Here is a 14,606-nt window from a genome sequence, read left to right as displayed (position 1 = left end):
GGGCTTGCATTAAGAAAATTACATTCACAAGTTCAAGTTTTAATGTTCAAGTTTAATTACAAACTCACTTTAATAAACTCCCACGCCCAAGTTTCCACTCAATTAGTCTGATGTAAAACAACAAAAGATCTGAAAAAATACAACTTACTACTTCTGAAAGAATATCTCTTCCCTCGGAGGAGGCGAAATTTCCCTCTCCCCGTCCATCTCGTTATTGTTATTCACACCCCTTCCCCCAAGTGACCTGGTCTTCTGCTGGTTCCTTTTAACCCACTCGTCCTGTTTCTCCTGTCTGTACTGGTCCAGCATTGAGTCGTAGTCATCTGTGTGCTCTCCCTCCTCCAGCTGGAACAGATTCCAATTAGTTCACATTCAATGTCACAACCAGCACACTAGTCTATTAACGACGGCTATCCTGCAAGAGTGTTGTAGGATTAAGCAGAATTTTGCAAGATTCTTCGTCGAATATGCAAGAATCTCGCAAGATAGCCATCGGTATTAGACTACAGCTTGAACAGAATATCGGATTTACTTCCTCCCTTGTAATATCATGCCTTAAACATTTTTTCGCTATTTTAGGGCGTTAAAGTTGTTTGATAATGAAGCTTTGCTTAAACGTCTTTTTGGTTATCACTCAATAACTACACCACTCCATAATAGCACAGATTAGTGTGTATTCCGAATATCGTGCGGCACAAAATTCAACCGAGGCTTTCAAAGTTTTTCTGAGATAATGACAAAATGTGGTTACCACTACGAGGTTCAGCTTCAGGTCCGTGAGAATTCCATAATCTCATTGCTTTTAAAGCCTGTTGGAAAACTTCGATTTATAGGACTATCAAAAATAAATAAACATAGCTGGCAGATTGTCAGAAAATAGCCGCAATAGCTTCGTATATCTGCAGTCTCAAAAAGATAGTAACAGAAACAGATCAAAGAGAACTTTCTTTTTAATTGAGTTTTAAAGCCTGTTGGAAAACTTCGATTTATAGGACTATCAAAAAATAAATAAACATAGCTGGCAGATTGTCAGAAAATAGCCGCAATAGCTTCGTATATCTGCAGTCTCAAAAAGATAGTAACAGAAACAGATCAAAGAGAACTTTCTTTTTAATTGAGTTTTAACTGAGATCTTAAATTTTGAATACGAATCCGTATAAGTTATTGCTGCTTCTATTAGCTGCTCTCCATTAACCTTCATTAAAAGTGACACGCACACACTTGACCGCATCTCTGAGTTAAAGTAAAAAAAGTCCGTTTCGGAGTCAGGAGGTCATTTTTGAGAGCGAGGTAAGTCACGCGTGACCAAAAAACTTAATCAAGCGAATTAACACAAAACACTTGCTCAAATAAGAGTGAAAATGACGTCACGCACGCAATTCAGTGAAATTGCATGAATTGCAGTGATTGTGACGTCATATGGTCGTAACAAAAATCTTGACGAAATGAAAAACACAGCCGGAAGAATTCCGGAAGCGACACGAAGCGTCAAAACTTCACAAAAAACAGTAATTGCAGCCGATATCACAACCTTTTATATTAAACCATCAACTCTTTACCTCGTCTGGTTTGAATTAAAAGATTGTTAAAATTTATACCAAAGTCACCACGAGAAAGAAATGCAGCAAAATTTCATTATTTTAAAAAATATTTAGAACGTTTAAAAAAGTCCAACATTTTTAGGATGGTCAAATTAATGGTAGGCTCAAAAAACTGTCAGCACTGTAAATTGGCAGGAAATAACTCATGCTGCTGGTCTTGAAAAAATAGATTTCGGCAATCAACAAAAATACTCAAAAACATTCTGAAAAGGTAAGGCAGATAAACTAAACTAAATAAAAAAAATTGAAAACTCAAGAAACCACTACATTTACTTTTAAAATCAGCAATTAAAACAAAAATAAGGTCTTCTTCCTTGTTGAAGATATGGTAGACAAAAAGAATTACTTCATAATTAAATTGATCACAAAAACAAAAGAAACAAAATATTCAAACGCCCAATAGTTTTAAAACAAAATCGAAGCCTCCAAAAAATGCATAAAGCAGAAATCAGTACTAATTTTGCAAAAGGATTTCAAGCAAATTCTCACTGCTGCATTCTGTTAAATGAAATTAATTGCGAACCAAAGAAGTGACAAAATGCTAAGAAAAAGCTTATATCGTACAAATTTTGAATAACTGAAAAAAGCTAAACGAAAAAAAAACAATTAAGTGCTTGGGATTGCTAGAATGTATGAGAAACACGGAAACAAAAGTACCACTTCTTGATTCTTGAATGTTCTTGAAAAATCAAAATAAAAAAATGAAAACAAATACATTTCAAAATTTAGAATTCTAGACTTGGAATAAACCATCCTCCTGTACAGATTTGAAAAAGTAGAAACAAAATACAACTGGCAACGTTGAAATATTTTGCAAAAAAAAACAAAATTTTTTGAAAAATTTTAACCTGGATTTCAAAAACTTTATGCCGAAAAATGAATTATTAACAAAACGAAATTAAAATTCCTGATGTTGCAAAAAAGAATGTTTCTAGTAAATTAAACTAAAAAACAAAACAGAAAAAATGAAAAAAAAACTAGCAAAATCGGATTCGCATGTGAACAATTTTATAAAACTAAATTACCCAGCGGTAGAAAGAGGCATTCAGTAATATTCCCATAAAATTATCAATGGGAAGTTGCCATATGAGTTGATTGTTGATAAAAAAGACGGCTGGAAGATCCAAAAAGGAAGAAACTATTGGAAAAAAGCCAAAATTAACTAAAAAATTGAGAAATGTGCTAATTTTGAAACTGAAACGCATTATTAGGTTCTGCAAAGCACTATGGTATCAATTTACGACGGCTATATATCAATATGACGTCGAATAAAAATTATTTTTGCAAAACAAAATACAAGCCAAAAACTGGGCCGATTAGACAAAAAAACTGCTAGAAACCGTTATCTATATGTGCCATTCTGTTTAAAAAACCACGGTTCGAAGTCAAAGTAATTCACTGAATGCAGCGCGTGATCAAAAAACTTCTCTCGCTCAGAAAAAAATTTGTTCACACGGCAATTTTACTCACTTCTGCTTTTTGGTCAAAAAGCCGTCTAAACGCCGTCGTTCCGGTAAAAAAAACCTTAAAAAAACGAATACTCCTCTTCGAGTCGTAAAAAACCAAGAGATGTCCAATAATAGCCCCAGCTATCGCTGTGAGCCTACTAATAACAAAATCAGAGTTCTCATTCAAGCCCAACACGGTTAGATTTCACAAAGTTATGGCTGTTCAACTTTACAGCTACGCAATAAGGTTTTAAGGTTTTACCTCTTCCCGGGGAAAGCGACTCCCCATCATTCGACGTCTTTTTGGTTCCCTTGTTGCCATGGGAGGCCCAGCTGGACTTCGTGATCTGGATGGCATTCTGCTGTCCGGTTCTTCTCCGGGAAGCAACCCTTAAAATGAAGCCTTCTTAAACATTTACTTAGCACAATTTAACTTGGCCAGTCTACTGACGTCCAATTGATCGATATGAAATGAAAACTGACGTCCCATTATAAAACGCAAACAGTGAAACGTTGACAGACTCCAAATAGTCCAACCAACATAAGAAAGTAGACAACTTAACTCTGTCTGTTTGAATTATATCAATGAACTATATCAAGAGTAATTTGATAACATATTTTTAAAAAGGAATATAACACGAAAAAAGCAATCACGCCGCCGAATATCGCTGCAAAATATACATTCGTACCAATGAATTTAGATAGAAGCAGATACACAAATGAGCTGACGACATTATCGATGTCGTTGGAAAAACTATGAAAAATAAACTTTTATCGAAAGATTGATATTTCTTTTGACCTTAAACCAACTTAAAGAAGTTCTAAAACTTAAATAGTCTGCTACTGGCATAACACATTTAAATCGAATCACACAAACGATTGTCCTGGCTCATGAATCTTAAAAATTTCTATATACTAATAACAAAATAAAAGCAATTAATACTGCGCTTTCTACATTTTCACTTATTTTGCCAATTAAAAAATTTTGCTTTAATGTTGTTGTTAGTATATAGAAATCTGTAGGATTCATAAGCCAGGGCGGGAAGCCACTGTCTGGAGCTTGAGCGGACACTCCCTTTTCCCGTCCTCTCCGACCCTCGAATAATATTTTGAATGTGTAAAAAAAATTGAAATTTTTGCTCAGTAGAAACATCGCAATTTTGAATATTTTCAAGGGAAATCAAAAGTTCACAAAAAAAATTAACTCTATGGCAGAGTACAGTTGTGGGAAGGCTGAGACAATTAAAGCTCAGAGCAGAGGGTGCCTTCTCCCGAGGAAGAGCTCGAATTGTCCAAAGAATCCCAGAAATATTCTACTCTCATTACGACTCGAAGGAGTAATGGTGCTCTATTTTTTAAATCACTGACTTCTATTTTTAGAGGATGTACTTTAGAGGAAGCCAAATGCCGCACGTGAAAGGGAAGTGTTTAGCTCAATCTGCTATACAAGTCAAAAACAGAAAATTTAGAGTGGGTTTTGTTCATGCATTATTCAAGAGTGAAAGCAAAAGATGAGAATACAATCTTCGCTAAGCCAGTGATATTTTTATCACGTTCGGCATTTTCAAAGCAGTGTCATAGTTTGGACCCTATAACTCTTTCTTTTACGACCATCTGCAGAAAATCATTGACTTTTGTATGCAGTTTTGAGCTGTTTGCTAGTGTCCTGTTGAGCACTTTTTTATTAGTTTTCGTACCCTTCATCAATTTTCTATGGTTTTTGGGGATTTATATTTTTTTGGGGAACTTATTTATTTTAGTGCTTTTGGTGATCTTTTCTAAAACGTGCTTCGTGAATTCTTGAAATTATATCTTTGAACTCGACCTTCAGGTCAGCCTTGTTACTTTTTATCATTAGAAAAATTGGGTTCACATGACAAGCAAAGATCAATAGCATCATGGTACTTGATTCACAAGTAATTGAAAAACCCTTGCTAACATATGCTATCAATCTTTCATAATTGAAGTTTTCGGCAAATTTGTTTTAGCACTTAAACTGGACGGTTTTTATCTATATGGTCACGTTATAAGATTTTTGGTGTTGTGAACTTGAACGGTTCTAAAGTAGAGCGTTAACGCCCATTATCGAGCCTCTTTGTTTTAGTTTGATGATCTCATACATACTTGGGTTGGCAGTGGGCATTGTGTAATCTCTGTCACCCTGAGGAGTGTCGACGTCCATGTAGCCTCCACCTCCTACACGCCTGTGGAACCTAAACACGCCCACCATTACTTATCACATGCTGTACGCATCTGCAATTCTCTAGTAATGGTTTACAATGCTTGATTGATACTCCCAACGCTGTTTTGTAATAGAAAATATTAAAATTAATTGAAACCTTGAAAACAAGTAGAATCAAAACCTTGTAAAAATTAACATAACCGACTAGCGTCGGGTGAATTGCTCTCAAACGACCGGCTGGCTTCGTCAGTAGCTAGCCACGGTTTGGTGAGGCTAGCTTTAGCTTGCTTCGACTCTGCAACTTTTAGTTTTCTAGACTTGTTAGTAAATAAATCAAATAAAAACTGATATTTTAAAAATTTGCAAAATTAAAAAAGTTTCCATATTTCGTAGTGAAAATGTTCAAAACTATTTTTTGTCTCTGGAGTTATGTCAAGTCACCCATCTGCAAGACTTTAAAAGCTTTGTGGGCCAGTAATGATCCCTAAACTCAATTAAAATCTTCAAAACCATTTCATTGTCTCAAGAGACTATATGGCATCCCTTTTTCAAGCATTAAATAGTTTCAATGACTCAAAAAGATCCATAATTTTCCGAAAATTTAAAAATAAATTTTATCAAAAAATTGCTTAACCTGTAGTCATTAAATAATTGATAAATATTCCATTAACTCTAGAAACTATGCGACAGCTTATCATCAAGCCTAGGAGGAGGTCCCCAAGACCCCGGTGCCAGAAAAAATAATAAAAAATTCAAAAAGATTCAAAAAGTTGAAAAAATTTGCAAACACTTAAAAAATTTCATATATTAAAATCTTGAAAAACATTCCATGACATCTAGTAGCCATGCACTAACCGATATTCAAACTATTGAGGACGTTATGTGGCTCTTGAGGCTGGAGAAACCAAAAAAATGAAAAGAAAAATGATAAGAAAAAAAATAATAAAAGTTGAAAACTAATCCATGGTCAAAAAACATATTCTAGTAACTTATTATCCAACCTTATCGAAAATTTTCCGTTAGGCTGAAAAGCCTGAAATGACAATAAATGCCAAAAAAATAGAAAAAATTGCAAGTGTTGTAAAATGCTAAATTTCGTGGTGTTGAAATCTTTAAAAACAATCCCTTACAATCAGAAACTATACAGTTACCTTTTGTCTAACCCTAGAGGTTCCTAGGCTGGAGAAACCTAAAAACTGAAAAATTTTCAAAAAACTTGAAATGAAAGTTTTATATAAAAAATGCTAAGTTTGTCATATTAAAAAATTGAAAGCTATTCCATAGCAAATAATATTTTTTCAGTAACTTATTATCAAAACCTTAAGGACGTTTTCTGGCCCCTGCGTCTGGAAAGACGTGAATAATGAAAATTAGATGTCAAAAAATTGAAAAAAAACTTCACGTTATGTCAAAAAATGCTATAACTCTTGATGGTAAAATGTTGAAACCATTACATTACAACGTTGAAACCGTACCTTAGAGGAGTTTTCTTGACACCTAGGGCTGAAAAACTCAAAAAATTACAAAAATTTTCAAAAAGCTTGAAAAAATTGTGAAAATTAGTAAACAATTGCGTGTTTTTAGCGATTGGTTGTTCGTCAGTAGCCACGGTTCACCAGTGTGCTGATGGGGAGGGAGGGGGCAACAGCGTGGTGGGGGTTAACAGTGGGGGTGTCTTCAACCTCTAAGAACCACCCTTCACACCATAAGTATAAGCCTCCAAAACAGTTTGAGCTGAAACAGAGCTAAAAGGCTCTAAGAGCACTTAATGCCCGCCGGGCGCTACCTGTTTATCCCGTTTTTGAGGACGAAAAGTCAAAAGCGTCAGACAAAAAATTGGTCAAGCGAAAAATCGCATAAAAAAGACCGACAGGACTAAAATAACTGCTGCAAACTTCGTTTGAGAGCAATTAAAAACCTTGAGAGCAAAAAATTTTGATTGGATAATCATATAACACATGGCCAATCTCCATAAAGGGCACATGTTTAGGCTTTTAAGACCTTTATTTGAATTAGAACTACGTCTCAGGTAGGAAACATCAAAATCATGTCCTTGGTGAATTGAGGTTGCAAAGAAGCTACTACAGCTAAATTGCTTCATCTCTTCACTGTGATAGCAAGCTGATGGGAGTAGTCCGAAATGCTCGCATACATTCCCTAACCTGTCGTCTACTCCATCTCTGTTGAATCCATGATACCCTAACTGAGGGGGTGCCATAGTCCTCATTCCCACACCCACACCACCCATTGCAGAGACCCTCCCCTCCCTTTCATCGTACATGTTGGGGCGACCCCCTCGTCTCCTGAAATGGGATTGTTCCTCTTCTGAGAAGCGGTTGATGACAGGGTTATGGTGGATTGACCGGCTGCTAGGAGCCACTGTTGCCACGCGGGGATGGTTCTTCTGAGCTGACCATCTATTGCTCAGGGTGGTAGATGCTACTCTCTGAAATGCATTGGAAAGATTTTATATCAATAACACTGTGTGAACAAACTATAATAAGTATTTTTGCGCCCATAAAAATATAAGTTTGGACCAACCATTACAAACATATTATTTCAAAATAGCGAATATTTTTTATACTACATTGGAGGACTAATACTATGCATATTACTTGACTGAGCTAATATTTTACGAGCATGGTACTCAACAAGGTCTCGTATAAACTGAAAGAGTACGCAAGGCCAGAAATCATAACACTGGCATAAGTTGATCAAATGTTACAAGTAAATATTGGTTCAAAATCTGTCGAAATGACACAGACAGTTATTCAAGCTACTATGTATTTATAATTATAATTTGAGCACCTGGATTTTCGGCGAACCTCTGCCAATTTCCGACTCCAGTTTTGCACTGGCTGCACTCAATTTTGCTCTGAGCACAATCGAGGACTCTGAAGAGATCAGATCGCCATTGTTGTCAATCAGGTCAGAGATCAAACTAGCTCTGGTCGCTTTCTGAAAATCAACATTTGAGTAATGACTTTGATTTGCTTCATGCAGATTCTGCCCCTTCAAATCTGTGGGGGTGGGGGTAGAGAAAGAACAGTTCAAAATATAACTGGGCAATAATAATAATATATATTACACCCCCGTCGGAACCATTATTCGTTGTCCGGATATTCGTTGTATGCACATGTTCACCTACCAGGAAGAGAAATCTGTGTTGTGTTCCGGTAACATGAAAAAGAGCGTCTCTCATCTCAAATTCTGCATCGCACAGCTCACAATAATATGAAGGGTCATCACTAGACCTCAGAGTGCATACACGCTCAGTTAGACAGTCTAGGCCTAAATAGTCAAAGATATATTTCATTTCATATCATAGGACATTGAATTCCAACAATTCAACTACTATTCAAAAATCTCAAGCCTCGACATTGCGGAAACAAATGTAAGCTTAAAATGGTTTATAAGAAATCAATTAAAAGTTAGACCCGAAAAACTCCGTCAGTAACCACATCGTTTATAGTTTGCACCTTAGATTGTTCCTTTTATAACAATTTCCAGCCCTTTGATATATAACCGCTACGTTTATACTCTCATAACCGCATGTATAAACAAGTACAAAAATTGGTAGCTGATTTTTTTTTCAATTATTGCCGGGAGGTGATCAGATTTTGTTGTACGTCAGTGATAATTCTATAGATTAATTCGGATACTTCCAAAATACGGGTAATTACATATAGATGCTTAGCGCCGGAGAATGACGGATATCTTGTACTTGCTTATGAAAAGTTTAAACTTCAGATGTCATTTTTGAATTTTTTCTTTGTTTTCACTGCATGAAGTCTCTGTCACCAATGTCGCAAAAAGAACCCACATAAAAAAATAATTGATTGAGTCTTGTTCCTGAATTCCACCAAGCGCCTTTCACCAGACAATCAGTTTTGGCTTGCACTCCCGTGTATACCTTTGTTGGGTTCATATATGGTACAATTGTTACAAGTGCACACTGTTTGATTAATAGGACAGTTGATGCATTGATTCGAATCGTACAACTTCACATCGCCAGCTGTACATACCTTAGAGTAGTCGACAGTAGGACAAAGTTCAGTGACTTTCTCTTTTTGCATCACCTCCGTCAAGTCTTAAGCAATTTCGCTTACTACCCTATCATTGGGTAAGACAGAACTAACTGATGAATAAATGCCCCCTTCTCTTTGGGCGACATTAAAAATTCAATGTCAATTTCATATTTTAACACTCTTTAAATTGTTCACTCAACTCACATATACTGATGGAAAAACTGTTTTCTCAAGAACAAGGTCTGGATCCAAGTTTGATAATTGCATCATTTCCAAAACTGAAATAAGACATTAGAAATGACTCACCAATGATGGGTTCGTGTTTCTCTCTCTGGAGCATGACAACTAGGCGTGCACTCTGCAGCTCCCCCAATGCAGTGTCTATGGGGTCAACTACCCCAGCTGATGAATCAGCCCCCTCCCCTCCCAATTCCTCCACACGCTGCAACACAAAATCTTTTTTTTTTTAATTTGAAGCCTACAAGGTAATCGGGATAATTTCCGTCTGTGCCACCTCAGCTTAGTGGGTGCTTATTATTTGACCCCACAGCAACACGTGCCATAATTACGTGCCAAAGATGGTATACGTGATGGCACGTGCTCTGTAAGAGGGGTGAATGACGTACTTCGGGGGGGGGGGGGGGGCACAAACGGATATATTTGACTGATTATACTCATCCTATCACTTCGTTTAACTATTCGTAAACAACAAATAAGCAGATTTATGCCTTGCATATCTCTGTAACAGTTAAAATCTGACTCCAGATAGGATGACGAAATTCAGGCCTTTTGCGCAATTTGGAAACAATAAATCGGCGTTTTTAAAATGAAGTTTCAGAAAATTTACACATCTATCTTATTTAGCTGTTGCTTTATATATAAAACTAATGCAGCAAACTGTCGAAAATTATCTGCCATTGAAATTTTTCAGATTTTGGTCAATTGAAACATCTAGCCAACAGCCACCCGATTTCTAAAATGATACCTTACCTTTGCATGTCTGAGACCGAGCAAGTGCTGTTTGTAAGCCACAGAATTGTTCAGCTGTAGGTCACAGGGCTGTAACATATCAGAAATAAGGCAGATCAAGGTGAACAAAACTTCATTCAAATTAAAATTGCTCAATTAATAAGACACAAATCGTAACTTTTAACATCACAAGGAAATTCTAATAGACGCCACCCTCCGTAAAATATATATTTTTAAATACCGTCAAGAGATAGCTCCATTAATTACTAGTTTAGACAATGTTTAATACTACTTACTACACAGAAGTTTTCCTTGGGTTTTTGGGGAGTGTTGGACTCGTGGATCTCTCCAGTGGGGTCGGAAACTTCGCCCTGCTCTGATGACACTGGCTGATTCTGCTGTGCACTGGCTTTGGTGGGCGATAGGGACGAAGAGGACGCTTGTTGGACTTTCAGTGGGGAAATTCTGCTGGGCCCAGGTTCATTGTGCATAGGATTCGGGATTGTGGGTTCAACTTCCATTGCGAAATCCAAAAAAAAAAATCAAATATCTTTCCTATTGTTGTAAGATGCTCTCTTTCAGTCGAACTTTTCTTATTCTACGTCATTACAACCTGAAATACAACATTAGTTGTAAAGAAGGTCAATGCACGCTGCAGCTCATTCAAGCGCGGGCCGTTTTATGCTCCCCATATCCGCAAATATAGAAAGAAACACACCCGAGACGTGGATATTTTGCAGTAATTGGGCAGTACCATAAAAACAATCATAAATGGATCAAGCCAAAACGTCGCTAGAAGTGAAATTAAGGCCGAGTAAAAAGTGTTAAAATCTATTTACAATTCAGAATTTGACATTTTTAGCAAAAATTATGAGTCTCCAACAGAAAATTTCAAAAATGTACGAAGACGCCTGCTATCTTTATCGGCAAACGTGCTATAAAAAGAATTTTGGATTGGTATGCTACTTATCAATTGCAATAATTTTCAGCCATAAAATGGCAATCGTCCACTGAAAGCGAAGAACTATTTCAATTTTAACCACGTTAAGCGATAAGTAGCATAAGGAATGGACACAGCTAGCAGCAGAAAAGTTAATACTGAATTAAAGAGGTTACAGGTTTTAGAATTTTTTTTAAAATCACCAGGAGTTAGGCTTTGAGAACAATTTGTTTTGTGATTTTCTTTGCCTCAAAACTAGTGCACTTATGCCCTATTTAGTTGCCGCGTAGAAGACGGATTTTCGCTTCTTTTCCAGCGGTTTTTAGCTAATTGTATAAAAGAAAGAACGGTAAAAAAATAATTGCAACGAAATAGATCAGGCCCCAGTGGGAAGGTTCAAAGAGCTCACTTTGCATTTCCTCAAAACCTAACCTACAATTTGAGCATAAAAAAGATCGGCCATCTAAACCAAAGAAAATACGCATGACGGAAAAATACCATACGATGGAATATAAATGCTTTGCTCTGCATAGTTTCACATAAATTTTCAACTGCTTCACTTTCTAAACCTTAAAACAAGTAATTGCACCCAAAATTATGGTTGTGGAAATCCAATTAAAATATACTAGTGTCTATCAATCAAACATACGATATATATGCATCACTGTAATTATTCCAACCCCCAAAGAAATGGGATTTAGGAAATTTGTCAGACCCACTTTTTGTAGAGCCAATTTTTTGGTGAAACAGAGGTATCACTGAAAAGCTCGTAAAAACTGAACTGATCGCTAAAGAGATTTTATCAATTTTTCGTTTCAAGAAAGAAAATTGGGTTCAAAGTTTTCAAAAAATTTCTAAAATTTCATTTTTCAATTAATCAGACATTCAAGAATGGCAAATTTTTGACCTTTTCAAGTTTTGTAGTTATTATTTATGATTATTTTATGTACCTTTTATTGATAGCCGTCGTTTTCTTAGTCATTTATTATTGTGAGCTATTTTTTTTTCAGTCAAACATTTAGTTTAGATTGCTGTGGTGCTGTCCTTTTTTGTAAGATGTGTGCTTTCAAAAGAAGAAAACCATTTAAAACCTAGTGGACATTAAATGATTTAGAGTCCCTACTCTTGCTTTAGTGGTCTTCCAGGCGCTTGGTGTCCTGAAGATTCTGGGAAGATCTAAATTCAAGGTGAACACTTTCTAATGCTTTTGAGACAAAATTGAACCATTTTGCAAATTCCTTACAACGCTTGAGTTTTCCGTTGCATGGATCGCAAATAGACTTCGGTTACAGCCATTGCACATATAATTGTAGGATATATATATTGGATTTTTGTTTTCGAGTTCCAGGGGACCATGGCAATCTCAATTTTCATGCAATTTTTGAAGAAAGCTTACGCGTGTGTTATTGGAGATTTTAACAGCACACATTGGTTTTGAGGACAAGTTTCAAGAACTTAAATTGCTTTCTTTGGCAATTTGTGATTTTTAAGTTTGAGTGGTCCATAAAACCCATTTTCAGCTTGTAGTTGTGTTCTTGGGTAAATTTTCCACTAAAATGATGGTTCTGACGACATGAACACCGAAATCCGCAAGTTTTTATTTATAAGTTTTCCGAAATTTGTTGAAGTTGCTGCCGTTTCCCTTGTCTCTCAAGTCAAACGAGATTTTTCTCAGTTAACCATTTCTCTGTCTGCTATTCCTGCCTTTCTGATAGGAAGTCTGCGTTTCAACGCGCTGATACCAAAAGCATCTACAATTTGAACGCTTTATTTTTTTCCTAACTTGTAAAACCAGTTTCTTATGTCTTTCACTCGTAATGTCCCACTTGATCGGCTGGTTCTGGTTTTAATCCCAATCGGGGATATGGAAATCAATGCAGGCTATTTTCTGGCAATTTAGCGGGTATGCTTTAATATTTATTTTTTTATAAAAGTGATATCATAACAATGGCAATGTGAAGGCCGACTCATGAAAAAAGAAAACAGCATATTCAGCAGCTTTATGTTGCCATTCTGAAAAAGTACAACAGTATTTTGTAAAAAGAAAACTTGCCTTTTCTCCGGTGATTATACAAAATCTATTATAGTATTTTTTTCAATGAAGACCTGTCCTTTATAGCAATATTGTGATAATGAGATCACGTTGCGATATTTGTGACAACTACACAAACGTCCAAAACATCTTTGCAAAGAAATTAATATGTCTCAATTTTCTCCAACAATTGTTATATTCACTCAAAAAAACTTATTCCAATGAAAAAAATTACAAATTAACTGCCAGAAACAGCTTTGCAGACAATTTCCGCTAACTCTTAATATGACAAACGCCACATCTGAAGGAGTGATGTATGATTTCTGTTTAAAGCAGAAATTAAGCAAATGCTCTATACAAATTTTCTGTTCACAAAATGTGGTTTCTTCGTTCTTTCCATGCGTCTTCAAAATATTTGTTTCGGTCCAATTCTTATTGTCAATTATACTATTTCTATCAATTAGTGGAGAGATATACCCAACTGTGATATAGCTGTTGTTGTTTTTTTAAAAACAGACCACTACAATCATTCTGGAAGAAAGCCGACCATCAAATTACAGCTGCCCGTCAACAAACCAATGAAGTAAAATTTGATTTGTTTTTTTTTCCAGATCGAGGAATAATATAAATTACTGAATTACATACAATGCTTAACATTTGAATATTTGGAACAGTATAAGCAAACGCATATAACCGAGTTTAATTGTTTTAAAATATGAAAGCTCATAATAGATGCTTTCCCAGAAAAAGGCTGAGGCCAACAGAAAAAAAGAAATTAGCCATCCCTGATGTTCCTGAACTCAGGGAGATTGAATTAATTATCATAATGGATAGCGTTATAAATTTATGTTTAAAAAACCTAACAACTAAAGCAATGGGAAAAATCATGGAAAAATCATTCTTATTGAAAACAAAAAATCACACATCACGTGAATGAAAGGGGTTTTGCTGCTGCTGGAAGGTATCAAAGAAGTGGAGGGTCCAAAACTTGGGAGGGGGTCAAACTCCAAGAACCTATATGTCTTCTCAACAGTTTTGGAGAATCGCCTACTTGGAGACTAGTCAAATATAATGCTCTAAGAGAGCTCCTCGGCCACTTAATGCCCTCCAGACTTTACTTGCTAATCCTGTTTTTGAGGACGAAAAGTTGAAAGCGTCAGAAAAAATGTATAAGATCAGCAGCACTTAGAACAAAGCTTTCCTCGACATGAAAGATACTGATTGCGCTAAATAAATCAAGCTTTTACAATCAGAAGAATTCTTACTTCAACCAAAGACCAAGAACATGATTCTAGTCCCATTTAACTGATGATACAAGCTTTGTTATGCGCTTTTCTACTTTGAATAACAAAGATACACTTTTGATAATCAGTTATTTCAGCGGCTGAACGCACAATTGCGTTCAG

At 36.0% G+C, this 14,606-nt stretch overlaps 1 protein-coding gene across 2 annotated transcripts in view; it reads right to left on the bottom strand.

Moving 5' to 3' along the window:
• Window positions 1–14,606, bottom strand: part of LOC142336036 (uncharacterized) — a 421,548-nt gene that overhangs the window by 358,401 nt on the left and 48,541 nt on the right. The window contains exons 2-10 of one of the 2 annotated variants that reach the window (XM_075384527.1): window positions 10,525–10,843; window positions 10,250–10,318; window positions 9,566–9,701; window positions 8,380–8,522; window positions 8,040–8,189; window positions 7,394–7,677; window positions 5,174–5,262; window positions 3,312–3,439; window positions 149–345 (exon numbers count right to left, since the gene is read on the bottom strand). The exons of the other annotated variant lie outside the window; for it this stretch is intronic. Coding sequence (XP_075240642.1) covers window positions 149–345; window positions 3,312–3,439; window positions 5,174–5,262; window positions 7,394–7,677; window positions 8,040–8,189; window positions 8,380–8,522; window positions 9,566–9,701; window positions 10,250–10,318; window positions 10,525–10,749 — 1,421 coding nt within the window. The 5' untranslated portion in view covers window positions 10,750–10,843. The remainder of the gene's footprint in view (window positions 1–148; window positions 346–3,311; window positions 3,440–5,173; window positions 5,263–7,393; window positions 7,678–8,039; window positions 8,190–8,379; window positions 8,523–9,565; window positions 9,702–10,249; window positions 10,319–10,524; window positions 10,844–14,606) is intronic. 2 annotated transcript variants of the gene reach the window in all.

The sequence above is a fragment of the Convolutriloba macropyga genome, chromosome 3 (genome assembly GCF_964194025.1).
Source record: "Convolutriloba macropyga chromosome 3, txConMacr16.3, whole genome shotgun sequence".
NCBI classification, from domain to species: domain Eukaryota; kingdom Metazoa; phylum Xenacoelomorpha; order Acoela; family Convolutidae; genus Convolutriloba; species Convolutriloba macropyga.
This window is presented reverse-complemented; position numbering and strand designations above follow the sequence as displayed.